This window comes from Urocitellus parryii, chromosome 11 (genome assembly GCF_045843805.1).
Source record: "Urocitellus parryii isolate mUroPar1 chromosome 11, mUroPar1.hap1, whole genome shotgun sequence".
Classification (NCBI taxonomy): domain Eukaryota; kingdom Metazoa; phylum Chordata; class Mammalia; order Rodentia; family Sciuridae; genus Urocitellus; species Urocitellus parryii.
Genome location: NC_135541.1, coordinates 20,203,878 through 20,231,324, shown reverse-complemented (window position 1 = coordinate 20,231,324; position 27,447 = coordinate 20,203,878). Strand labels below are relative to the sequence as shown.

The window sequence follows — 27,447 nt, the reverse complement described above, 5'->3', positions numbered from 1 at the left end:
CAAAGGAGAGGAAGCTGAGAGCCGGGATGGGGCCGGTGAAGGCAGGGAGGAGAGGGGCCTGGCTCCTGTCGCTCAGAACTGGGAGGCGCTGCTGGGGTCGCACTGCAGCAGGCGCACGATGGACGGGTCGCTTTTGGCCCCGCGGATGAACTCCTCCAGGGACAGCTTGCCTGCGGGGCGAGGGGAGCTGTGAGGGGGAGAAGGCTGCGGCAAGCGAGGGGAGGTGGCGCGAGGGAGGGAAGCAGGGAGCGCCGCCCGCCCGCCCCGTCCACCCGCCCCGCTCCGCCCCTCACCGTCGTTGTTTGTGTCCATTTGGCGGAAGATTTTCTCAGTCCTCTTTTCCGGGGTCGATTCGTCCTCCGGCATCTTCATCACGGACGAAACCATTTTATAGATGGCCTGGGGGCGGGGGAGAGGCGGGGAGTGAGAAGAGCTGCGGGGCCGCCACCGCAGACACAGCCCCCGCTCGCTCCCACCGGCCGCGCAGGCTGGAGGGGGGTCACCGAGGCTGGGGCGCTCGGGATTTGGGGAAGGAAGATCTAGGAATCTTCCGGAAGAGAGGGCTATGGGAGCGGGCACTGCCGAGCTCCCTTGGAGGCCTAGGTGGGAAAGGAATTGCTGGCACCGGGAGCCGCACGAACAAAGACACCGCAGCCCGAAAGCTCCGAGAGAGCACCAAGAATTGAGGGGTGCAAGGAGTCAGGAGAGATATTAGAGAACCTGAAGGCCCAGAGGGCGAGGGGCTAGAGGGCTTAGGCGGCAGTGCCTGGGCGCAGGTTTGGGGGTAAGTACAAGGTTAGCGGGACGGCTCAGGAACCACCAGCACCCAGCAGCGGGAAGCGGACCCGGGACTCTGGGGGTGGCAGTGGGCTGCGTTGCAGTCTGTGGCCCGCAGGGGGCGCAGGACTGCGTTGAGGCAGCTGGGGCCCAGAGGGGCGGGGAAGGTTATGCAAATGAATGCAAATGAGCATCTGCCAACGGGCAGGGACAGCCTGAGCTTTGCTGGGCCGAGGGCGGCAGCTGCCACGTGCAGGAGCTCCCGAGGCGAAGCGAAGGAGGGTTTTTGTGCTCAATGTACAGAGCACAGAGTGCGCAGCCTGTGGCATGGGCTGGGTTCCTGCGACCCAGAGCTCAAGCACCCGCTGGCCGCCTCCATCTTCTAGATTGACACCTCCTCCCAGAAGCCCCCCTTCTTCTCCCATCCCATAAACTTCCCCTGCCTCAGGTTCAGCTTCTGCCTCCACGCTGCTTTTCTGGCCTCTTTCCCTGGTGTCTGACCCCACACTGCCTCTGAAAGCTCTTTCCAAACACAAATCTACACTACCATGTCCTCATTCCCCAGACCACCCCCTCCGTTCCCTCACACACACCGGCCTCTCTCCAAGACCGCGGTGCACCCTGCTCCTAGTTGCTGCCCTGCCCTCCTTCTGCTGCCTCCCACTCCTTAGGGCTCAGATTATACGATGCTTTCTTAGCGAGTCCTTCTCTGACCCAGGCTGAGTTGGGGCATAAGCGTCCCAGAGCCTCCTGGGCTTTTTCCTTTGAGGACACTTCTCGGGAAGTAATTGTTCCTTTGTTGGGTTGTTCCTAATTCCCTCCGTACAGATAAGGACCACCAGCATCTAGTTAGTACCCAGATCCTCTGGACCTAATGCAGTGCCTGACACCTGGCTGGCACTCCCCTGTTTAGAGACCATCAACACCTCCCACTGCCTTTTTTCCAAGTCCAAACCATTTGGCCTTTGGCATTCAAGACACTTCACAGCCTGCCTGCTGCCGACCTCTCTAGAAGGGTAACTCCACCACAGCTCCCAGATGAACATCCCTGAGCCTCGGAGATTCCCCAGCATAGTATGTTGCCTAGAGCAACATACTAGCTACCATTTATTAGGCAACCACTACATGCCAGGTCCCTTACATGCATTATTCCTAGACTTCACAATAGCCCTGAACGACAGGAATCATCATCTCCCTTTTCCAGAAGAGAAACCAAGGCTCGAGAAGGGAATGGATGGCAGAGACCAATTGACTTGAGCCTGCCACCTCTTAGCTGCTGGGTGGATACTTGCACAGTCTGGGATGGTGACCAGCAGCAGGGCTTTGAAGTAATATCAACTCGGAAGTGGCTACTTATTTGCCGTGTAGCCTTGGACAAGGGCTTAACCTCTGTGACCCTCAGTTTCCATTTGTAAAATGGGATTAATTTTATCTCCCTCATTAGGATTGCCTAGTGGATTAAATGAGATAGAACAATCAGAAGAGTGGCTGGCTAGAGTAAGTGGTCACTAAATAGCAGCTTGCATGATAGTCATCATTCATCCACCGTGTTGCCAGGTTTTCCCCTGTCGCTCAGTCCCCTGGGATCCTAAATGTCACTTTTATACTCCTGTCACTACACTGATCCGGGTGATGTACACATTGATCTCTCCCACCAGAGTGGGATCCCTCAAGAGGAACAGTCTCTTCCCTCCCATCATGCCCATCATCTGGCACCAGGCTGAATCCTGAGGAGGACTAAACAGTGTCTTAGAGAGTAACCACTCCCTTGTGACGGCCCTCCTCCTGGGTCTCCTAATGAATTGGAGTTGCTGCTCATAGTTTCACTGGAGCCTATTTGTCATTAATTAGGCACCAGGGTTTCCAGATCTCTGTCTGCACCCCTGTCTGGGGCCTCTGAGCCGCTATAAAGGAAGCCAGGGCCTAGAAAGCAGAGGCCAGCCAGAAAGTTCTAATACACAAGTGGCATTAGCTCCAGCAGGACTCAGATTTACCAGCACAGGCTGGCGTGACCACATTAAGCAGAGCGCGAATCCCTCTGGATTGGCTGGTTTCCAGCTGATCCCTGAGTGATTCTCCACTGCCCTGTCTACTGTGATCCTTCCATCAGGAACTCCACCATACAGAAACTGGCCCAGGAGCTGGGGACATGGAAGAACTAGGTCTCCACTGGACAGCAACACCTCCCGAGGCAGCCACTCTGCTCCAGCTAGAGAGCACAGAGCCAGACCCATAGCAAGAGAAGCCAATGAGCGGGCAGATGAGTTGGGAGGGAGAATGGTTCACAGAGCTGAGGGACCCAAAGGGAGAGTGTTCAGAGATGCAGAAGGGAAGGGGACAATGGCTTGTGCAAGTCTGCGCCACAGCATTACTCCAGGCATCTCAGAGATGTTAAAAAGGCCATTTTGACTAGAGAAGAAGATATGCAGATCCAAAAAAAAAAAAAAAATGATCGACAGTCACTAACATTTACTGAGTACTGAATATATGCAGCACCCTGTGCTAGAACCACCATCCCAATTTATCCCTGCCAGAGCCTGGGAAGCGGGGGCTTAATACCCCCCAACACACCCTTTACAGATGGAGAAAGCTGGGGGAAGTGAGCAAGGAACTGGATAGGTAAAACAGAACAGGGCCCTGACCACCTTCAGTGCTGGGCTAAGAGAGTGGGTGCCAACATGGATGAGCTAACACATAACACACTTAAATTTGTACTCAGAAAGGCTCTCGTATTAGATCCCTAAATCTTCTGAGGTCAGCATCACCATGCCCATTTTACAAATGAGCAACCTAAGAGTTAAGGCCGACACCAGAACCGAAAGCCAGATCTCCTGGCTAGGAGCCCAGATCCCACACAAAAGGCAGCTCTGAGTAGTGGCCAGCTGAGCTTGACTTCACTTATGTACTGTGGGACTTCAGGCAAAGCACTCTACCTCTCCGAGCCTCATGGGAGTATAGTGAGGATGCACTCAGCATATGGGTATAAGCACCTCACAGTACCACCGAGGACACAGTACAGGCACACCTGTAGAAGACAGCAGAGGGCCATGATTGGGCTACAGGTGTATTTTTTAGTGGGAAGTCATGTGGGAGGCAAAAAGGGGGCAGAAGCTAGGAGGAAGGAAAAGAGGTCCAAGTACTGTGCCCTTGGTGGTCCCTCTATCAATTAGTTGGAAAATGGCCAAGTATCCAGTTAGAATGTGACTGTTGGAGTCAGGTGCCCCCTCAGGCTGTGTGGCCTCCAGAAAGTGCCTTGCCCTCTCTAAGCATGTTTCCTCCCTGAGTAAATGAGGATCAATAAAATACAACTGGCCTGTACTCTACAGAAATGTCAAGTCATGAAACACAAAGAAAGGCTGAGGAACTATTCCAGACAACAGGCGACTAAAGAGACAACCAAATGCAAGGCATCTTCCTAGACCAGGGCAAAAAAAAAAAAAAAAAAAAATGCTACAGAGAACATTATGAAGACAGTTGGCAAAATTGGAATATGGTCTGTCAATTAGATAATAGCATCGTTTCTATATTAAATGTCCTGACTTGGATAATCATATTATGGGTTATGTAAGAGAATATCCTTATTCTTAGGAAATACATCCTTTACCTAGGGGTAAGGGTCAGCATTCAAAACAAGAAAACATTGCATTCATATAAAAATGAAGCAAAATATTAATTGGTGAATCTGGGCCCAGTGGACTTGGGAGTTTTCTCAGTGTTTCTTTAAATCAGCAATTCATTATTTCCTACGAGAGAATTCCATCAATGGGGTCGTAAGAATAGCACCTGTCACCACTTGCCTACCAGCTCTGTTGAGGAGCTAGGAAGGGGTGGCCAGGGCATGCCACCTGGCCTGGCATTCTCGGCCGGGGCCCACCTGCACGATCTCCAGCATCTCCTCCCGACTGATGTAGCCGTTGCCATCCAGGTCGTACATGCTGAAGGCCCACATGAGCTTCTGCTCCAGGCGGCCCCTCGAGGTCACGCTCAGAGCAATGATGAACTCCCGGAAGTCGATGGTGCCATCGCTGTTGGTGTCGAAGGTACGGAAGACGTGCTCCGCGAACTTGGAGGCGTCGCCATAGGGAAAGAAGTTGGCATAGATCTTCTTGAACTCGTCCACGTTGAGGATGCCTGTGGGGCAGTCCTTGAGGAAGCCCTTGTACCACTCCTGCAGCTCCAGCTCTGAGAACTCCGTGTTCTCCCGCAGGTCCTGCAGCATCTCCGGCCGCAGCTTGCTGTTCTGCTTGCCCATGGCCGAAGAGCCAAGTCCCACCTGGGTCCCCAAGGGGGTCAAGGGGCAGAGAAGAATGGTCAGGACCTCCTGGTCACCTGTAACCATTCCAGAAGGGCCCCCAGACGCCAGCCACCTCAATCCCTCCTTTGGCCCAACAAGAGAGAGGAACTGGCCCAAGGTCGCACAGCCTGCATCCAGGCTTGTGGCCTCTGTGACATGCTCCACACCGTTTCCCTAGACCTTACACTTCTCTAGGAACAGAGCTGGAGAGGGAGGAAGGAAAGGGGGCTCATATTTACACAGACCCTTCTTGGTGCCTTCAAGAGTGCACATCTTTTCACCCTCCTGAAGGGAAGTCAGAATTTGCCCCATTTTTCAGATGAGAAGCCAGGTTCATTGAAGGGAGGTCACCTGTTTCATGTCACACAGCCATGACACAATAGGTCCAACTCTTAGACTTGCCCAGGGAGGTGCAGAAGGACCTCTGGTCCCCCCTCCTAGCCTCTGCCGGCTCTTTGCCTCCCACATGACTTCCCATCAAAAAATTACACCTGTAGCCCAATCACGGCCCTCTGCTCTCTTCTACAGGTGTGCCTGTAAGAGGCAGCACAGGATAGGTGTTCATCTGGTCTCCAACTCAGATCACCTGGGTTTGAATCCCAACTCTGCCTCTTACCAGCTATGTGACTGGGTCAATTCCTTAAACTCTCTGCCTCAAGTAAAGTGGGGGTAAGCACTTACCTCCTGGGATTGTTGGAGGGGATTAAATTAGTTAATGCATGGAAAACACTTAAAACCATGCCTGCATAGACAGGTGCTACATAAGTATTAGATAAATAAAAATGATTTGTATTACCTAGATGTCACCAAAGTATGCACAATAATATGCAAGTAAATGTGCACTGACACATCTTATGCTACACGGCTCACCACCCCCTGGGACCCATGCCACTCACATACCAGCCCACACCACCCATGGTCATCATGCCTCCACACACAGCATTCCCTCTGCTCCACACTCGCACGCACTGACACCCAGCACCACGCACAACTCCTATGCCCTGTGCATCAACACACCAGCCCACAACCCCACATGTCTCACACATGCCATCACATGTCAACTCGAATGCCAGCACCTCTCACATGGCCAGCTGCACGTGGGACCTTCAGGCACCCTTGTTATTTTTCTTTATTTTCCCAGGGATGCTGCCAGGTCCCAGGAGAGGGAGCTGCAGCCCTTCCCATGGGGGCTCCTTTCCTGGGAAACCCCTGGCCCATCCAACCTCCCCCAGCATTCACCTTTAATCTCCTGGGGGCAGGGGCTTGAGGGTGAGGCTGAAGGCAATGGAGAGGAGACAGCCAGACAGTTCAGGACAGGGATGTGTGCAGGTGACCCCCCCTCCCTCTGAGCTTGGGGATGACAGTGAGACAGGGTGAGGGAGGTTCCTTGTGTGTTCGAATGCACAAAGCTCTATGCACATGTGGGCGGGTGCATGTGTGAGAATACATGTGCTCATGCATGATGTGTGCCCTGGGTTCTGCATGCATTTATCTCCTGGTGTGTTTCCGTCCATGTCTGTGCATGTGCATTATATGTGCATGTGACCAGGTATGCACCTGTCACAATGTGAAGCGAATGTGCCTGTGTGGCCATTTAGGGAGACCTGTGTGTCTCTTCAGCAGCGTGTCACATGTATGATTCTGTAAGTTGGTAGCCCCTCCTTTCTATATCAGTCTCTTCTGCCCCAAGCTGAGGACCCCCAAAACAAGTGTGTGGGAAGGGACTGAGGAAATGCGCAGGGCTGAGCAGGGGAATGTGTCCCTTACTCCCCTCCTGAAGGTCCAAGGAACTGGGTCACCCAGGCGGGGGCATAAAGATGCGCTGGACAGGAGAGCTCCTTCAGTGCCCCCTCCTCCCTGACACCCTCAAAGCTGCCTCTCCCAGTTGGAAGAAGATTCCGTTGTCCCCGCAAACACCCCCAATTCCCCAAATGGGAAGAACCTTGCAGCTCGACCTAAGAAACCCACCCTGGGTCCCCTCTACAAACCTCCCGGCCGCTCTGGCCCTCGGACCACGTCTCAATCCTTCCAGCACACGCGCTCGTGACCCCTCCTGGAGGGGGCGCTCCGGGGCGACCGAAACCCTACTCCTCGGGGCTGGCCGCTCAGCGGTCAGGACCCTGGAGAGCGCCGCGTGTTTCCCGGGGATCCCCGCTTTCCGCGCTCCAGGTGGGAAGAATCCCAGGAGGCACGGAGAGTCGCGGGGTTGGGGAGCCCTGGACGTGGCCCCTAGCTCCGGGGATCCCTCCCCGCATCCCCGGGGCCCGGCCGGAGCGCCCCCACTCACCCAGCGACGCCGAGACACCGACTGCGCAGGGAAGGCGGCGCTGCTGCGGCGCGCGGCGGCAGAGGCGGCCGGAGGGGCGGGCGGGACTGCGAGGGAGACGCCCCGCAGCGCTCGCCCCGAGCCCCTCCCCTGGGGGGTCCCCTCCAGCCCCGGGTAGGGGGAGCGGTGCGCTAGGCTCCTCCCCGAGAGGGAGGGGGACGCCCCCACCGCCCTGCTCCAGCTCTCGAGGGAGCACCCCTCCAGGGGAGGAGAACCGGGGTCCCCATCTCAGCATCTCGACTCAGGGAGCCTGAATGGAGGAGCGGGTCAGTGCCAAGAGCCCTCTTTCCTAAGCAGGGGACAATCCTTGGCCACGCCACCACCTTTTTCCCTCATCCCTACCTGGGCGCTGGGCTGCGCGTCGCTCCGAGGGCGGAATCCGGATCCTGGGCGGTTCGCTAGGCACCCTCCCTGCTTCCTCGCCTCAACTCCAGATCCAACCGAACTAGGGTCTCTTCGGGGAAGCGGGAGCGCCCATTCCTTCAGTCCCGAGGTCTTAGGAGGGTTAGACACACCCCCTGCCCACCTCCACTTTATAGAGCCCGCCCCCACTCCTGCCTACTACTCTCGATCTCATCCCCCACCCCCTCTCGGAATTAATCCCACCTCCCAACAGCGATGCCGCGTACACTCCAGCCTCTCTGCCGGTGCAGGCTCGTGACCTGTGAGAACAGTCTCCAGCTCCCAGGTTCTGAGATGCACAGGCCTCCGACTGCACGGTGGACAGTTCCTCTCCGGAGTTGTTGACCACCTTACAGCTCCTCCTGCCGGTATGGGGGCTGCATCTTCCTTCCTCTGATCTTGGCAACAATTCCCACATGCTGGGAATTGTTAAATTTTGTCCTTTTCCATCTCTAGAATATGATCCTTGTTCTCCACTTTACAGATCAGGACACTGATGCTTGGTGGGGGTTAAATAGGTCAAATTTTCCAATGTCTCAGCTAGTGAGCGAGGGCTTGGGCTTGAATCCACATGCCCTCATTCATTCATTCTACAAATATTAATCAAGCCCTAGTTCTGCATCCAGCACTGTCCTAGGCGGTGAGGTTACAGGTGTGGAAAAGAAGTGATGTGTGTTATAACATACAAGTCACATCTACAGTGTATTAGATAAGTTATTTGGGACAAGGTTGGGAGGGTGGCAGATCAAGAGCTGTGGGGTCCATGTTGAAGCCTTAAGATTGATTGCATTACAGATGAAATGCGAAGTCCTTGGGACTTTGAGCAGAGTACAGGGTCTGACCTTCATGTCCACAGCTCACCTGGGTCATTATGTCAAGAATGGATGTTAAGGAGTGGGAGGCAAGGGAAGGAGCAGGGGGGACATTTCAGGGTGAGAGATGACCAGGGTGGCAGTGGTGAGTCTTGTTTCTGGACCTCCTTAGGAGGTAGAGCTATCAGCCCTTACCAGGTACCCAGAAGGCTCCTCCTAGCCATATTCTCTCGGTATCTGCAGCTTAGACCCTCCCAGCTCCCCAGAGCTCAGACCAGAGTTCCCCATCTAGGCTGCCAAACTAAGCCTCACAGGTCATTGGATTGTAGCCTTAGTCCCTCCTGCTTGGGGGTGAGCTCTTCTCCACCAGAAGAGCTAGGGAATCAGACTGGGGTGGAGGGACAGCTGGGCCCTCGGGAACACTGGCTCCACTGTGTGCCTTGGCTCTGGTGTTGGGACCCCCAGTGGAGGCGTGAGAGACGCCAGACGTACGTGGGTGGTTCCCAGCTGCCTCCTGTATGAGGACCTGGGTGGGGGGAGCAAAGAGCTGCTCAGTCCCCACCCTAAGCCACTCCAGTGACAACCTCCCTCACCTCTCCTCGGTGGGCCAGTGGGCCTGTCATGCCTGGGACAGGGAGGGGGGCCTAATCTGCAGTCACCCTCTCAGCCTTTCCTTCCCCCAAGACTCCCTCCTCTCTCTCCTGCCTGAAGCTGGCGTCTTCTCAGCCTGGTCTGAATCCTCCTCTCCATCCTGGGGGTGGGGGGATTCAGCTTACCCTAATTTCCTGCTTCCTCTGGGTTTTCTTCTCTGTGAGAGTGACTGGAGCCTGCCCTAAGACCTTCAGTCTGCATCCTGTCTCCCCACTAGATGGGGGCTTCTGAAAGTGGGACCATGTCTTCTCTTCACCCTGGGCACCCCACTTCCTTTGACTGTTCCTGCATCTAGAATGAGTAGGGTCCCTGAGGAGGCAGGGCTCGGGCCCTAGTGAGCTCTGCTGGCTCAATCCATCAGCCACCTCTACCCTCCCTGGGGCCTAGGAAGCCCTGGGAGGCCCCCCTGAGCCAAAGGAGAAGCTGGGGTGTTCCCACACTGTGCATTTGCCCTTGAGCCACGACTTCTGTCTTCAGGCAGAACTCAGAAAAGCAGGGCAGAGGGCTGCAAGTCAGGAGGCCTGGGTCCCTCACTTCTGGAAGGAGCAAGTCTTTCCCCTTTCTAAGCAGAGAGGCTAAACAGATGACGTGAGCAGAGATGGCTGAGGCAGCAGTGACACTGGAGCCCGCAGGTTTGCTTCTTTGAAGGCCAGCTTGGTGGGGGAGTGTCCTTGTTTGTGATGCCCAGTCCCCTCCCACCTAAGACTGAGGCACCCAGGAGGGAGGGAGAGGCCCAGCTGAGAGCAGAAATGCAGGTGGATGACCAAGAGGACAGAGCAGCAGGCAGGGTCCCCTGGAGAGCGAGCAAGTCCCAGGATCTGAGAAGGGAGGCAAGTGGTTGAGAAAGCAGGGGCAGCTACCCCTCTCCCACCAAAGAGGCAGGCCAGCTTCGGGGACGACAAGAAGCACACGGGGACAAAGGGAAAGGGGACCACAAGGCTCTACAGTTTGCAGAGTGCTCTACATGGGCCGCCTCATTTCATCCTCCGTGATTCTGACAGTTTACAGATGTGGCCCAGAGAATTGAAGTCCCCACCTGAGGTGCTACGGCAAGAAAGTGGCAGTGTCAGAAATTCAAACCCAGCTCCCTGTGACTCAGAAGCCCAGACCCTTCCTGGAAGCCTCTCAGTGAAGTAGGTGGAGCTGGCCCCTCCCCAGCCCCCTCAGAGGCCCAGCCCACCCCCACTCGGGTGCCTCTTGGGTCCCAAACGGTTTGGAAAATCCTGATGGGAGCAGATGGTGGGGACAGATGGAGGGAAAAGCATCTCGAGGCTGAATTACACAAACAAACATTGATAAAGTGATTAAAACCTCCAGCCACCCCTTTCCCAAAGCCCTGCCCACCCAGCTTGGAGCACACGGAGCTGAGAAGCGGGGGCCCCGGGGTCTCCGGAGGCCCTCCTCTCGCTGCACCCAGCCCAGCTTCTGCTTGCCTCCTTCTCCGCCAGGGACCACCCCCGGACCAGAGCCCAGGGTGGCAGAGCTGCCAGGAGCACAGCCCGGGAGGGGGCGGGGCAGGCCTGGCTGTTCCCAGGGGAGGTGGCCACGAGGAGCAGAATGGCTGGAGAGGGAAGAAAATGTCCTGAGAGCTAGACTTGCAGACCTGAAGCCAGGGCCATGGGATAGCGGGGTTCGGGGGTCTCTGCAGAGGCCTCACTTTCTATGTGGGGGCTCAGAGAGCTGTCGTTCCTGTCCAGGTCCCACAGCCCCATCGCTGCCCCACGGAGCAAGGCTGAACCTGCAGTGGAGGGGGCAGGCCCTGCCCCTTGTGTTCCCAAGTGTCAGTGGAAACAATGGCGCTGCCCTGGGAGGCTTCTGTGGGGACTGGGGAAGAGGGTGCCCGTGAAGAGTCTGGCGCTGGGTGCCCACAGTCAGCACCCAGGCAGTGTGGGCTGGCAGGACGCCTGCGGCTCTGGGTGACGGATGGGGAAGCCCTGGTGTTGTGAGACCAGGGCTGGCTGGAAAGTGTCCCTTAGGGAGCAGAGACGTGGGCTTGAAGAACCTGCTGGCCATGCCCCTGTGCTGCTGGGCTCTGCAGCAGGTGAGTGGAGGACCCCTACCCCCGGGGAAAGGCAGCTGAGCCCAAAGTCAGGACTCCAAGCAACAAAGTGCTGCTACCTACTTGGCTCCTGGGACTTGAGTTCAAGTCCTCACATGGCCTTTTTCCAGCTTTGGCAAAGTTGGCAAAAACAACCTCTCTGACCTTCTGGTTCCTTCTCCGTAAAACCCGCATTTCCAGCTGCTTCCTGGACATGCTCCCAGAAGCCCACAGACACCCCCGACTCAAGCCAGCCAATAGCCAGCTCACCGCCTTCCACCCCCAGCCTGCCTTGCCCCTGGGTCCTCCTTCAACCGCAGAACAAGCTAGAGGTGCCACCCCATCCAGGACCCACTCCTCCGCCTCCCCTCTGCACCCGCCCCTTCCCAGTCCAGTCCAGGCCGCCAGAGGAGGCCTCAGCCCGCCCTCGCCTCCCCTCCCCTGCCCCAGAACCGTGGTCAGATCTGCCTGCTATGTCTGCTCTGCCCTTCTCGCAGGCCCCCTGCTGGGATCAGTTTCTCTAAATCTGATTATCTTCCTCTCTGCTTAATAATCTTCCATGACTCCCCACTGCCTACCAGAGTAAATGGAAACCCGAGGCTCTCCAATAACATCCCCACCCTCGCCTCCCACCTTTTTATGCTTTTTTTTTTTTGGTACTGGCTATTGAACCCGTGGGTGCTTAACCACGGAGCCACATCCCCACATCCCCAGCCTTTTTTGCATTTTATTTAGAGATAGGGTCTTGCTGAGTTGCTAGGACCTTGCTACTCAGTTACTGAGGTTGGCTTTGAACTCGAAATTCTCCTGCCTCAGCCTCCTGAGCCACTGGGATTATAGGCATGTGCCACCATGCCCGGCTTCACCTTTCCACCTTCTGCACCCACCAGTCCGGCACCTTCTGAACCAGATGACCATGGTCCCAGCCCTAACCTCTCCACGTGGGACTGGACCTAGAGGGGGGGGGGTGGTGCGAGAGAAATGACTGTCAGCTAGGGTCACATCCCAGCCAATACTTGCTCTTTCCTCTACTGGGGGAAGTGACTTTTAGCTGGAAGGGTCCCAACAGTGGGCCAGAGAGGGATAGTCACTTGCCTTAGGTAACCCAGCTAGGCCCACCCTTTTGCCTCATACATATGAACATTTCGATCTTCCTCACGTAGTTCATGGCTGGGGAGTTCCATCTCTCAGCTCCTCTTGATTTTTCTCACCTACCTCAAACTTTGGGGTCACTGCAAAGGCAAAGGTCACCTCTTAAGTGGGTGTCAGGAGGCTGAATTAGCACTTGTAACTTGATACACAGTTCTGTCCAAGTGCATCCCAATCTGCACAAAGGACATTTGAGACTTGAATCAAAGTCTAAAGTGCCAAGATTTTAAGGAGAAAATCCTTCCTGAACTGGGTGAGCCTGGGTGGCCAGGCTGACTCCCTTCTTCGCCTGTTCTTCACAATCCCAAAATGTGCTTGAAATCTCCAACTGCCTCAGAGGCGTGGCCGTGGGCTGAGGGACTGCACTTGTGGGACAGGGCTTGGGGGTGTAGACATGGCCCCACAAGTGGCCAGCGGTACCTCCCAGAGTCTGAGTTCCTTGTGAAGTGCCTCCTTTCCAGAGCTGCGAGGAGCCCATGGACACTGCTGGGTGACACTTCAGGGCCCAGGGATATACAGATAGCCCTAGAGGACGGTGCCCCCAGAGAGAGGAAGGTCACACTCCATCCAGTTCTAAGCATCTGAAGTCACCTGCTATTTCCTCCATTACATAGAAGAAGAAACTGAGGCCCAAAAGGACCACAATCCCATTTGGATTTGTGCTTGGAATTAGACCAGAGCTGAGGTGGGATGAGCTCCATCTCTGAGCTCTTTGCAGTGTGTCAGGCTGCCGTGGAGAAGCGAGGGCTTCCTAGAGGGCCCAGGGTACCCAGAGCTCCGGAATCCACTCCCAGAGGCCGAGGTTGCTGTATCCCAGGGGACTCCCAATCTGTCTCTCTTCCTGGGAAGATCGGGCCAGCTCTCATTCCTGGCACCTCAGGTTCTCCCGAGAATGGGGATTGCCTCAGTGTTTCCATAGTAACAGTGAACACAGGGGCCTCCTGAATCGGTGCAGGGATACTGCAGCAATACCTGCAAGTATGCATGTGCCCGGAGAACTCTTGGGTACATGCACACATGCACGTGCATATCCTTGCACACACATGCACACCCAATGCTTGTGTGTGCACACCCTTGCCCCTTATGAACGCACGTGCATACCATTGCACGTGCAGGCACGTGCAGGCACAGACACAATGCTCCAGGCCCTGGCCCACTAACCCACAAGTGTGTCAAGACATCTCCCTGCCTGACCTGACCCACTCCTAGAGCCACCCTGGTCCATTTAGATGCAGAGAAGGTCTTGGGGAAAGGAGGAACTTCAACTTTATAATAACACCCACTGCAACATTTATAGATGTTTACCATGTTCCAGGGACTGCATTTTCCTATTCACATGTGGCATCTCCTGCCGTCCTTGCCATGCCACTCTTCAATAGGTGCCAGATGAGGAAACAGGCTCAGAGAGGTGGAGCGATTTGCCTGAGGCTACACAGTAGACATGGGCCATATCAAGGTTTGAGTCCAGGACTATTTGGCTCCAAGCCTTAGGCTCTTGCCCTCATCACTGGACCCCTGGATACCAGACCCAGGGGCACTCCCTTGGCACACATAGGTGGGCGTGTCTTCAGACATGGGACCAGAGCTGAGGACTCACAACCAGAATAGCAGGGTTTCTGGTCTTTAGCTTGGGGTCATCAGATTCCCTATCAGGTACCCAGCCATTCCCAGGGTTGGGGAGTAAGGAGGGGGCCAGGGGATCACAGGGACTTTCCTTCCACTGACTTCTTCCTAGTAGTCTTAAAAGGAACTCTGAACAACAAAAGCAAGACCCACTGAGAATCTGTGAGGGAGGTCGCTGGGGGCACCCATCAGCTCTCTTCCGCAGTAAAGGCAGGAATCCAGCTGTGAGGGTCTGACTTGTGCACAGAGCCAAGGCAGCAAGACTCTGGCTCTGCCCGGCTGCTGAGTCTGTGGTCTGTTCCTCTCGGAGCAGAGCAGGAGGCAAGGCAGCTCTCCCAGCTGGGGCTCCAGCTCCCTGGGGTCTTCCTGCTCTGGCCAACTCTGGCTTCCTCCAGCCCACGGGGACGCCCTCTACTGGCAGCATCCTGTCCCTGCAAAGCCGTGTTCTGCCAGGGGGAGAGGCCCTGAGTACCTGCCTCACAGGAAGTGAGGGACCCTGTAGCCTCAGACATTCACTTGGGATCATCTCCACTTTGCCAATGAAAACAAGGCCTAAGGTCAACCAGCCAGTAAAGGACTGAGCCAAGAAGTGAGGCTAAAGGCCTTTTTCCTCTCCCTGTTAGGCAAGGGGTCTTATCCCAGGTGCCCCCAACTCAGAGCCCCAGAAAATAGCTCTACCACTCTTGAGAGATCTGTGGTGTGCAGCTGATGATCTATTTTCAAAGGCAAAGCCAGGGTCAGGAATCTGAGTATGGAGCTGCCACAGGCTGGCTTTGTGATATTGAGCAAGATTCTCAACCTCTCTGAGTGTTGTCAGATGGAAACCTTCCTTTGTAGACCAAAGAGCTGAAGATGTTGAGGAGGTCTCCTTTCCCTAATTAGAAGGCCCCCAACCTTCCACCTCCTCCTTCCTTTCCTTCTTATTCCTCTCCACCCACCCACCATCACCTCCACCACTCGGTGGTGTGGATACTATTATTATCTTTTCAAAAGGAGGCATTGAAGGATCAGAGAGGTGGAGTTACTGACCCAGGATCACTCAGCCAGGTGTTTCTGGCCTCAGTTTCAGCTGGACTTTGGAAAGCTGACCCTGCCCTGATTCTCCCACTCTTCTCTTCTCACGCCTGTGAATCTCATCCAGATCTTCCCTCAACTTCTCTCTCTGTCTCTTGTGGGCACCTAAGTCAAGATCCCATCATTTCTGACCCTGCAGCACCAGCAGCCTCCTTGCCTCCTCCCAGGTCGCCCCCCACCCCGGTTCTCTGCAGTCTGGCTGGCACACACACAGTCAAGTGAGCCTTTTAACACGTATTGCTTCACACAAGGTCCTGCTTCTTGAGGCTTCCCTTGCCAGAGAGCCCCTCTCCCACAGCCCTGCGGCCCCTGCTGCCCGACTCCAGCTGCTCTCCTTCCTGTCTTGCTCACAAGCTCCAGCCTCTCTGGCTTTTTTCAGTTTCCCAAACACAACAGCTTGCTGCTGCCTGACGCTTGCTTTGCGCTTGGCTGCCCCTGCCTTCTGGGAAGTTCTACCTGCTTCCTCTTCCTTCTTCAGGCCTTGGTTCAGACGGCCTTCCTCACACCACACCACTGACCATCATCCCACCCAGCCGTCTCCTCCATTTTTTCTCATTTTTCTCTCAGTCTGAAGACACTCTGTCATGTTGACCTGCTTAGGGTTTGTCTCTCCACTGGAATGGGAGGCCCTCAGGGAGACTCATCTTATTCATCTGTGTCCCCAGGACCAGACCCAGGGCCTGGCACTTAGGATGTGCTCATATTTGTTCAATAAAAATAAGACCTTCCTAGCCCCAAGTTCTCTTGTAAACTCAAAAAGGTCTTTTAATTATTATATTCCAAAGCAAACTCCTGACTCCTGATTTCCCTGTGATTTGGAGCAGGGTATGTATCTAGGGGTACCCTGGACATAGATCATGGCCATTCCAGGTTTTTAAGAGGAGCCTTTTTGCCAGGATGGTGGAACAGACCCACAATCCTAGCTATCCGGGAGGCTGAGGCAGGGGAGGAGGGTCACAAGTTTGAGGTCAGCCTCAGCAACTAAGTAAGACCCTATATCAAAATAAAATGGCCCGGTGTGGTGGTGCATACCTGTAATCCCAGAGGCTCATGAGGCTGAGACAGGAGGATGGCAAGTTCAAACCAGCCTCAGCAAAAGTGAGGCACTAAGCAACTCAGTGAGACCCTGTCTCTAAATAAAACACAAAATAGGGCTGGGGATGCAGCTCAGTGGCTGAGTTCCCCTGAGTTCAATCCCTAGTACCAAAAAAAAAAAAAAGCAAGAAAGATTGGGGATGGGGATGGACTTGTGGCTCAGTGGTACGGTGCTTGCCTGGCATGTGTGAGGCCCTGGGTTTGACTCTCAACACTGCATATAAATAAATAAAAACAAAATTCCCTCAACAACTAAAAGAAATTGTATATATATGATGTAGCTCAGTGGTAGGGAGTCTGGATTCCCCAGAACTGCAAAACACAAAACAAAGCAAAAAGAGGGGCCTGCCTATTCTACATGGTTTCCTGGGATCTGGCTTGGGCACCTGCAGTCTGAGTTAGGTGCTAAGACTTCAGACAGCTCTTAACACCTAGAAGGTTCCAAATGCTAGTGGCCCCATCAGGTGCCAATGTGTAAGTGACCAGCCAACCCCCAGACTTCACAGATATCTGTGAAGTTCTCTAATCCAAACGGAGGTCAGTGAGTGTACCTTAGCAGGACAGAGGCCCCCCAGATTCCCATTCATGGGTTCATTCATTCTTTAACTGCTGTATTTACAGACTGTTGCCCAGAACCTGGCACATAATAGCTGCTCAGTAGATGTATGTTAGAAGAATTAATTTATTCTATACAAGCAACATTTACTGAGCACCTACTGCATGTTAGGTCCTGTGTTAAGAGATGGAGGACAGATGGTGTACATAAAGCAACTGGAGCTGTAAGCCCCCTTCCAGGCTCACTAGGATGCCTCTAAACCCTCCCAACTCAGCTCCCACTGGCTGCCAGGCTCCAGGCCCAGGGCTTCTCTCAGAATTGAGGTGTGGTCCAAGAACCCCATGCCCCATAAGACCTTAGATGGCTGCATCCCACAGCTACAACTCCCCAGATCCTACCAGTCCTACACACCTGCTCCTGCAGCCTCCTTTCCTCCTCCCTCCCAAACCCTCAGACACCGCCATCTCCCCCTCCCAATGCCCTACATCTGCCTGAGGTTTTACCAGGAGAAGCCAGAAGATGGCGCTGAGGCACCCCTTTCCCTAGCGCTGGACCAGAGGCCAGACCCCACCAGGACCCTCTCCCTCCCTCCTTTCTCCCCAGCAAGGCCAAGAGTGGATTCTGTGACCTCCAAATAACCCCTTTCCTCCCTGCTGGCTCCTATGATGGAGAAATGAGGAGGCTCCAGTTGCTCCTGCAGGCCCTCTGGCTGTCTGGGGGGAAGGGAGAAAGGTCCCTAGGGGCCAAGCTGCAGCTGGTGGGGCGGGGCAGGCAGGGCAGGGCAGGCAGCAATTGGCAAGACAGAAAGAGAGAAAGAGAGAAAGGAGAGAGAAGGTGCTCTGGCTCCCAGCTTCTATCCCTAACAGGTCGACTTCCCAGCTGAGGCTTGCCCCCAGGACAAGAGGTACGGTACGTGGGAAGAAGCAGATGGGGGGGGGAGGGGGCTTGGGGTATGGAGGGGCTGGGTAGTGAGATTCTACAGCTCAGTGAGAACCCCTGAGTCCCCTCCCATCTCAAAGTGACCAGGTAGAAACTTGGGGGGCAAGGGAAGAAGTCCTGAGGGGGGCATCAGGAGGGGAGGGTTGTTTCATTGCTGCTCTGATCCATTGTGTGCATTTACACCAAGCTCTTCTATCTCTGAGCTTCAGTTTCTTATCTACAACCGAAAAGGTGGGGGAAAGACCCCGAAGACCTTCTGTGAGATAACTGTACGAAGAGTCCCCTTTCCAAAGAGGGTAGCTCTTCCAGGGCCTCTGGAAAACTCCTAAGATAGAGGAACGCCCTTCCAATAGTAGAAATTAGCTAGTGCGGGTAGGGAATTTGTTTGGACAGATGGGTGGTCTTTCCATGTCAGGGACCCTGGGACACTGGTCCCTAACTTGTTTTTTTGACTGGTACTTGAGGTGGAGAATGTCAGGATTGAAGGGGTGGGAGGAATCTCTTGCTGCCTGGTACTCCAGAGGTCCTCTTATTAGGGAGAGGGCCATGAGTGCAGGACAAGGACACCTCTTTGCCCCCAAGATCAGAAAAGGAGTGGGTTGGCCAGGAGGGTGTGTGCTGGCAGAAGCAGGCCTATTGATGCTCACAGGGTTATGAAGCAAGGGTCATCCAAGCCCTTTCATTAGCTGTGGCTGCCTGCTATGTCTCCAAAGCCCTGAGCACTTTAAAGCCATTAGCTCAATCACTGCTTACACATTCAGTCAGGCCAAAATGGGTGTGGGGGGCTGGCCTAGAGCTGCCCCCACCCCCACCCACACACACTGCTCTTAAAGAGAGATTGTTCCAGATTGTTTCCTGGTTGCAAAGGCCCTACCACACTACCTACCACAGGAAGCTTCTAGAATATCAGGGATCCTGGGTATTACTCTGAAGTCAGTCTGGAGGGAGAGACAGTTGAGTAAAGGCCAACTTTGGGAATCAGAGCAGCCTGGGTTCAAATTCTAACTGCTGTGGAGCCTTGCAGGAGCCGAGTAGCCTGTCCAAGTTGCAGTCTCCACCTGTGCAAAAGGCACACAATAGAGTAGCACCTTATGGAGCTGCAGTGAGAATTAGGCCCCCCAAATGCAAGTAAAGACCAGCACAGCAGGGTGTCTGGTACCTAGCAGATGCCCATTATTGCTCATTAGGGAGATTAAAAAGGCAAAGGACTGGTCTGGGGTTCCAGCTAGACTAGACCTCCAGTGAGCCAGAGTACTTCCTTCTGGGTCCCACAGTAAACACTTTGCACTTGCTGTGATCACCCCTGTCCCAATTATGAGTACTCCTCTCTGCTCACTCCTGCACCAGGTAGCAAGACCGCGGGTATGGGGGGAAGTCAGGGTGGAAACCCCAGGCCACTTTGGGGTGGGGTGGAGGCACAAAGGAGCATTTCAGTGGTTCTGTCCTCCCTTCCCCTTGGGAAAGGGCAGGGATGGGGGGCTAGGTCAGGTCTGGCCCGGGGCTGACCACCGTGTGGACACCGGGAACCCTGCTGCTCCAGCACCGGCGAGAGTGAGCCACGGGGCCGCCAGACCGGAAAGTCCCAGGGGCGCGGGGGCAGCAGTCGGGGCGCCCTCGGCCCCTCACCCCGCCCCCGCGCCTCTCCCCGCAGCGGGGGCGCCCCGCCCCCCGGGCGCCCGACGTGGACGCGGCCGCCGCCGCCGCCGCCGCCGCCGCCGCGCGGGAGTCGCTGTCCGCGGAGCCGACATGCAGGCGGCGCGGGGCGGCGCGGGGCGGCCGGGCCGGGCGGGCCGCGGGCCAGAGCCGGAGCGCGAGCGGCCGCCGGGCACCGGAGCCGCGTCCCCCTGCGCCGCCCCGGGCCGGCCGGCCGGAGGAGCCGCTATGCACCCGGGGCCGCCGTGCGCCTGGCCGCCCCGCGCCGCGCTCCGCCTGTGGCTGGGCTGCGTCTGCTTCGCGCTGGTGCAGGCGGGTAAGGGGGCCCCGGGCGGGGGGCCAGGGGCAGGGCGGCGGGGCAGCCTCCTCTCCAGGTCCTACCACCTGGGAGTCCTCGGTTCCCTTCCTGCTCCCGAGGGACCTCCTGACTCACCTGCTCACTGCTCCCTAACCCGACCCCCGCGCTTCCCTACCTTCGTGACCCCAGACTCGTCCTTCAGCCTCCAAACCCTGCCCCTGACCTCAGCCCTGGGTTTTTAGTGTCTTGTGACCCCTGATGTCTTAATCCCATCCCCTGACCCCAGGTCTTTGCCTCAGGTTCTCTTTTTCTGGCCCAGGGAGCAGCTGAGGACACCAGTCCTCCCAGTTTGGGCCTCCTTCCCTGTCCTCAAAGACCTCTCAAAGCCCCACAGGACAACTCCACACATTCCTTGTGCAAGAGAATGTGTGATGGGAATGGAGACTGGCACCTGGGGGTGCAGGGTGGGTGAGGGTGGCCCCCAAGCCTGGTGCAGTGGCTGGCTCAGCCCCTGGGGCCCAGCCTCTCCTGACAGGTCTCTGTCCCTTCTGGTTGCGGCTGCCTCTGCCCATCTATCTGTCCATGGCTCAGCGCACTTGCTCTGCGGTCTCTGTCTGTTTCTAACCTTCCACTTGTCTGCTCTCTGTTGTTCTGTGTCTGCCGCCACCTGTCTGTGTCCTTCTGTCCCTCTCCATCTTCATGTCTGGCCTAGCTCCTGGGTCTCAAGTCCGTTCATCTGTGGGGTGAAGGGTACTGCTTAGGCCCATGTCTTCCTCTTGCAGCAGCTACCTCTTCGGAGATGGACTTGTATGACTCCACTCCCCTCTTCTGGAAGGTTCTTCCTGACCTGACCCCCAATCCCCAACGTTCTCCCTCTTGCTCTCTTGACTGATAACCCATTCATCCTCTCACCCAGAAGGCCTTGCCCTGTCCTCTCTTCACTGAAGGGCTCTGCTCTGAGTGCCCCATATTCTCCAGCTCTTTCCCTCCCACCCGCCCCTTAGGGGATTGGTGGGGTGTGGAGAAGAGACTCATGAAGACCCCTTCCCAAGTTGCATGCTGCCCAATTCATCACCACAATTCTGGGGGGTTCCTCTGTTGCCCCTCCCTCCCATTCCAGAGTTCAGGCCACCAGGCTCTTCTCAACCTCTGGGTCTTTCTCCTTCCCTCAAGGTCACTCACTTGACAGTGCAGGACTATAGAAAGAGCACTGGACTAGGAGTCCTTTTGACTGCTTTTCATCAAACTAATCTTCAGCTTCTGCAACCCTAGTCATTTGTCCCCTCCATGCCTGTCCCCCAGACTTTAACCATCCATGCATTAAATCTGACCCTGGCCCAGGCCCATTAATTTTTTCCCTGGGCCCCTAGTGGGGCTGGCCTAGGGTCAACAGGGGCTTTCATCCTATACACAAAGAGCCTGGAACTGCTTCCTTTCCCCTATGGCATGGCCTTCCCCAGGATCCCCCTTCTCACTTGTGAAACTGGGACTAGGCAACACAAGCAGGGGACACTCAGGCTCACCTGCCTCCCTGCCCTGCAGATAGCCCCTCAGCCCCAGTGAATGTCACCGTCAGACATCTCAAAGCCAATTCTGCAGTTGTCAGCTGGGACGTCCTGGAAGATGAGGTTGTCATCGGGTTTGCCATCTCTCAGCAGGTAACTCTTGAAGGTCCTTGGGAGGGAAGGACACATCAAGATAATGACTACTAGAAATGGAGGATGGTGGGGTAAAGAAATAGAAAGGAAAAAGAAATGCAGGGCAAGAGAGACTGGCAGCACATACGTTGCACATGTGACAGGAAATTGGGGCCCTGAGGGAATTTGTTAGTGGAGAAGGGTTCAGGAGCTTTCAGCTGGGACATGGAATTCAGAGCATGGATCTGATCTCAGAACCACCAGTGTTTAGGACCTGGCTCCAATTTTCACTAGGTGTATGGTCTTGGGCAACTTCTCTAATCTCTCTGAAGATGTTTCCTTAAATATACAATGGATTTTGGGAGAGAAGGGGTCTGGTCAGAGCCCCCCAACGTTACCTGAAGTGACAGGATGATTGTGTTAAGTATAGGATTTGTCACTACTGGGAAGTAGACAGAAACAAGGTTGGTGTCTGGGCATTGACAGATGGCCGGTGCTCACTTTTGCAGAAGAAAGACGTGAGGATGCTGCGCTTCATCCAGGAAGTGAACACCACCACTCGCTCCTGTGCCCTTTGGGACCTAGAGGAAGATACCGAGTACATCGTGCATGTGCAGGCCATCTCCATCCAGGGCCAGAGCCCGGCTAGTGAGCCTGTGCTCTTCAAGACTCCAAGAGAGGCTGAGAAGATGGCCTCCAAGAACAAAGGCAGGCCTGGGGCATGCTGGAGGAGCAGGGTGGGGGCAACTGGGGCCAGCACAGCAAGTGGCATGAGGAAAGCACCCTCTCCCCAGTCCTCTCCTTGTCCCTGCCACCAAGTAAAGCAGCATCTGAGAGGGAGAAGGTTCACTCTAGTTCTCCAGGACACTGGGTACATAAACTCTCACCTTTGGATAAAGCCTTATTGCTGCCAACCCAAGCAGACATCAGTGTGTCTCCAGGTCTCTTTATGTTAGGTGTGAGGGCACCTATACACATAAGCACTTATTGTCAAGGTCTTGGCCCTAGAGGAGTGATTGGGGGAGGGAGGAGCCCCAGACTAGTGTCTCTTTCTCTACAGATGAGGTGACCATGAAAGAGATGGGGAGGAACCAACAGCTGAGGACAGGCGAGGTGCTGATCATCGTCGTGGTCCTGTTCATGTGGGCAGGTGAGTCAGGCCTCCAAGCCTTTCTTATCTTTGGGATATCTGGGGGTTGTAACCAGATCCCTTCTCTCACAATACCAGGGGTAAAGGGCTTGGAGAGATCTAAGAAAAGAGTGAAAAGTTTCTTGCATCCTGCCTGGGATAGCTCTGGGGGCCAAATCTGACCCCTTCTCTAATCCACTTACCCAAAACAGCACATTACTAGCTGCCTTCTAGCTCCTGTACATTTGGGGCATGGCTGTAGCCTCTCCTTCCTCTTCTGAGTAGTTGGGCCTCCAGGGGCTTCAGGCCTGGTCAGCACAGGGGAAGTACTGCCCAGCCTCAGGCTTGAGACCCTCTCCTCACCTGCCTGGTTGCATTAAATCTGACCCTGGCTGTCCTTCTAGACCCAGCTCGGGGCCTTCCACTATGGAAACTCCCCCATCCACCCACTGGATGGCCTCCTGCCCTTGTGCTACTGCATACTGTCCTCCCCTTTGACCCTCCTTATGTTGGGCTCAAGGCTCTCTCTTCCCCACCTGATGCTGGTCTATGAGCTCCCTAAGGGCCTAAGGGTAAAGTCCAAGTGTCCTTCATCTTTTTTTTTCTCCTTTCTTCTTCTTCTTCTTTTTTTTTTTTTTTTTTGTGTGTGTGTGTGTGTGTGTGTGTGTGGTGCTGGGGATTGAACCCAGGGCCTTGTGCATGCAAGGCAAGCACTCTACCAACTGAGCCATATCCCCAGCCCAAAGTGTCCTTCATCTTTGAAATCAACTCAACTGACATTTAACTGACCGAACACCCCATTCCAAAGAGTAGTGTTACAGTCAGAACCAAGAAGAGCTCTGTGCTTGCAAGGAACTCAGTCTGGGAGAAGCCAGGCCCAAACTTAACTATAATTCAATGTGTGATGAGTGCAACAATAATACCAAGGATGGGGGCAGAGGAGAGGGTGTTAATTCTGGAGCTAGGAGTAGAAATCAAGAAAAACAGAGCGGAGATAACATTGGAGTTGAACTTTGAAGGAAGAACAGGTGCTCACCAGGCAGCCAGAAGAGGAAGGGAGTTCTGGGCATGATGTAGTCAAGAAACAAATTAAGCTCAGTCTGGCCCACTGTGGCTGTGACCTAGGAGAGAAGGCAGAGTGTGGGGGAGTAAAGCTCAGTGAGTCTTTGGATATCTTCTGAGAAATTTGAACACATTGCTAAAGCCTGAATTACATGGTAGTTGAGAGGGCATGCTCTGTTGAGAAAGCATTGGGGGAAAAATGATCCTCAGGGCATGTAGAGAACAGGCACTTGGGACAAAAAGCAGGAAAAACAAAGGGTCGTACAAAAGAGGAGGTTTGCTTGTAGCACATTATTAGATTTGGCATCCATAGTATTTACATAATCATAACACCATAAGCATAGTGAATTAACCCAGAATTGTGGTGTAATTCTGTTAGGAGATGGAGAAGGAAATAGAGGGAGTTATTAGGCTTAATCTACTATAATGGGAAGTCAATGGATATTTAAAATAGATCATGAAATAACACTATAAATTCAGAGGTAAAAATGGGGAAAACATCTAGGATTAGAGTTGGTTGCCTTAATACTATCTTTCAAAAACTAGTGTTCACATATTTCTGACTTGATGAAACTAGACATTTAACAGGCCCTGGAGTTCCTCTCCCAGATGCACCGTGGTGTGATAATAATAGGTATCCTTGAGTTGTAAGGACTAAGTGAAGCTGCATGTGTCTGTACACAGCACAGGGCCAGGCACGTGCTCAACAAGTGCTGTTATTGTTTTGTTTTCCCCTAAAGGAAAAGGGAGCTGCCAGAGGTTTACAGGAAGGGCGGGGAGGAGGCATGATCAGGTACATGCTGTAGGATGATCTGCCCAACAGCAGCGAGAGGGACGGCTGGTGGAAGGTGGAAACAGGAGCTGGAGGCTGGAGGCAGGCTCCAGCAGTGGAGCAGGGGAGGCCATCTGGAACAATGTTGGCAAGCCCTGATGAGGATGAAGCACGAGGCATGGCAAGTACTCAGCCCTAGCCTCTGACGGCTCCCGCGTGTCCTCCCTAGGTGTCATTGCCCTCTTCTGCCGCCAGTATGATATTATTAAGGACAACGAACCAAATAACAACAAAGAAAAAACCAAGAGTGCGTCAGAAACCAGCACACCAGAGCACCAGGGCGGGGGTCTCCTCCGCAGCAAGGTGAGGGCCAGTCCTGGGCGGCTGGGAGGGTGGCTCCATGCCTTGTGCGTTGGTCGTCCCTAGACTGCAAAAGGGGTCAGCTCAGGGCCTGGCATGGCTGCAGCTGGGCAAAGCCAAGCTTGGCCACTGCCTGTGTGACACGGGACACTGCAAATTGATTTTGGATCCTCTCCTTTTGCACGATGCCAGGGACCAGTAGTGATTAAAAAATAAAAAAAGAAAGAAAGAAAAGGCGGTGGGGGGTGGAGTTCCTGGTTGGTGTGGGGCCGTGAGGGTAGGAGTGCTGTACTCATTTCCATTCCTGCCATGCTACGTATTTTGGGCAGGTGTTTACCGCTGTACTTTCATTTCCTCTTCTGTAAAACAGATATGAAACCTTTTCAGTGCTTGCTCTGAGCAGCTCAGAAGAAAGACATTAGAGAATGTGAGAGGATTTCATGGTTCTGACGATGATTAGCCAACAAACATCTGGCCCTCTCTGCATCTCCTTCTTCTTCCATCTCCTTGTATCCTCGGGCTTACTGTCCTCTCTTGGCTTCTCTCTTTCTGGCGCCTTTTCCTGAAGCCTCTTATTAACTCCCATCTTCAGAAGCACCTCAACAATGTCCGTGGCTGAGGCTGTGCCCAGAGGCAGATCTGCAGGATGTGAGAGAACCCGCCAGAGGCATGACTCTGCTGGGGCAGACTGGATACCAGGGCAAGAGGCCCAGGATTCAGTCTTGGCCACTCAGCTGAGTTTGAAAAGGCAGAGAAACAAGACTTACAGGCAGGGCTACTCTTTTCTTTCCACAAGGGACAAGAGCCTGATTTTTTAGGCTGTAACCCTGCTACTCCATTCCTCCTTCTGTCCTCTCTGTTTCCCACCTTTCAAGAAGTGTATTCAATCAGTTTTGGCCGCTTCTCTCATTTTTTCCCTCCCAGTTTCCAAACAAGTCCTCAGTGAACATCATCGAAGCATGACTGCCTGTCTGCAGGGAGAAGGATTTCATTTTTCTTCTCTGCTGGTCCCTGGGTCCTGGGCACAGAGAGAGAACTGACCGCAGCAAGGGAGGAGGCACAGTTCTTCCTCTTCCCCATCTTAGTCTGATGACAGAGGCTGAACTACAAACCCAAATTCTGCAAAAAAATAAATTAAATAAATAATAAAAAATAAATAAATAAATAATAAGCCACAAAACTAAAAGGCCTGGCCCCATCCTGGGAAAGGAAAAACTGCATGAGACACAGCCTTCTGCCTCCTCTCCTCTCCTGGACTGGCTTCCTCTTTGAGAAAATGCACAAAACCCTGGGAGATGACAAGTACCAAGACTGACTCAAGCTGTGTCTTTCAGACCCAGGCTCATCAGGGAAGCCATAGGGCTGCCATCAAGCCTTTTCTGGATCCAGCCATCAAGGACTTGTTTGTGGTGTGATGCACACCCTTGTGAGTGTGCATAAGAGGTCACCTGCTAGGTCTCTTTTGGAAAAAAAAAAAATCAAAAAGTGGAGGGCACCACTCCAGAGGGCAGAGGTTTCTCCCAAGGTCTGAGCTCGTTGCCTGCATCCTGTTTTCTTTGACCATTCCTTTGATGGTAAGATCATCAGCTGGGGTCTGAAGAAGACCTGGAAGGTACTTACTGACTCTGTCTTTTTTAGCAAGCATCTCTTTTTTCAGCAGTTTCAGCAGTGCTGGCTTGGACAACTGAAAAAGCACATCCACGTCCTGCATCCTGGGGGCTGCTGAGCCACCCACTGTAGAATGGTAGCTGCTAGAAGACAGGTATGAGCCATTCAACACAGACAGAAAGAGCAGCCTGGCTGTCACTACTGGCCTCTGGGGTCTTCATATCTTGCCATCTCATCCAAGGTTCTATGAAAGTTACCCAGGGTCCTCATGTCCTTCCCTAGAGCCTGAGTGGTGTAAGGTGACAGGTCTCTCCACTGTCCCTTACTGGTTAAAAAAAAAAAATGGTGCTTGATGAGGGAACCAGACTCTTCCCTGGGACTGACACATTATGGCTGCCAGATGCTTGCATAGGAAGAGGCGAACTGTGCATCTTCCGCTGGTGGCCAAGGCAGGGATGTGGAAGGTTGTGCCTAACACAAGCCTGACACACAGCAAGTACTCAGTAAAAATATGTTGCACTGACTGGTAAGAGCACTGGCCTCCTCCATGCCAGAGAGCTGAAAGCCATCACCCAGTGACCACCTCTTCCTTTCAGTCTACAAGAGCTCTCAAGGCTGGGTCAGCCAGCACTCTGCTTTGGAGTGTGGCAGCACAGGAGTGGAGAGACAGGAGAATGGGCAGATGTCAGCAATACTAAGGGCTTCCTCCTGGGAGGGCATGGGGCTCCACTCATCGTCTTGTGACTTCCATCCCTGCTGAGTGGGGAGCAAGGCTCCTTAAGGGAGAGGTCCTTACCTCTGATCCAGTTAGAGCAATAATCACTTTTTAAATGTAAAATAAAAAGACAAATGAAAAGGCACATCCTTGTCTTCTGGTAAATGCCCAAATGTTGCCCTCTTTTTCTGGCAATTGGCAGCAAGTCAGGATGTGTGGAGGAGGGAATCAGTTCTCTCTTCCATTTTGGCCTGCAGCTTCTTAGGGACATGCCTGCCAGCCAAGCTGGAGTTGGAAGGGAATTCTTGAACAGATGGGGGTGCACGTGTAGGAGAAGAAAATAGCTGCTCTATCATCCTCTTTCTGAGGCTCCCCCAAGCCCAGCTTGGGCTGCCTCATTGCATAGGTATGCAGGCTGGTGCTCTGTTTTAAAAAACAAAGGACTTTCCTCACTGGACCAGGCTGGGTGCTTTCCCT

General features: G+C 54.2%; 2 protein-coding genes across 3 annotated transcripts; one reads left to right on the top strand and one right to left on the bottom strand.

The window, feature by feature from the left end:
• Positions 1 to 72: 72 nt before the first annotated feature.
• Positions 73 to 6,572, bottom strand: Hpca (hippocalcin). Of its 2 annotated transcripts, XM_077791455.1 has the most exons (4): positions 6,531 to 6,572; positions 4,652 to 5,050; positions 294 to 399; positions 73 to 170 (listed from the first exon to the last, which is right to left on the bottom strand). In XM_077791455.1, the coding sequence occupies exons 2-4, from the start codon at positions 5,027 to 5,029 to the stop codon at positions 73 to 75; spliced, it is 582 nt and encodes a 193-aa protein (XP_077647581.1). In that variant the 5' UTR covers positions 5,030 to 5,050; positions 6,531 to 6,572. The 2 variants fall into 2 exon arrangements, with proteins under 2 accessions (XP_077647581.1, XP_026262630.1); XM_026406845.2 differs by lacking the exon at positions 6,531 to 6,572 and having other exon boundaries at positions 4,652 to 5,029.
• A 12,910-nt stretch (positions 6,573 to 19,482) lies between these two features.
• Fndc5 (fibronectin type III domain containing 5) lies at positions 19,483 to 27,106 on the top strand. The gene is made up of 6 exons (XM_026406838.2): positions 19,483 to 19,705; positions 21,230 to 21,345; positions 21,834 to 22,032; positions 22,385 to 22,474; positions 24,517 to 24,650; positions 25,572 to 27,106. The coding sequence occupies exons 1-6, from the start codon at positions 19,483 to 19,485 to the stop codon at positions 25,608 to 25,610; spliced, it is 801 nt and encodes a 266-aa protein (XP_026262623.2). The 3' UTR covers positions 25,611 to 27,106.
• Positions 27,107 to 27,447: the final 341 nt, after the last annotated feature.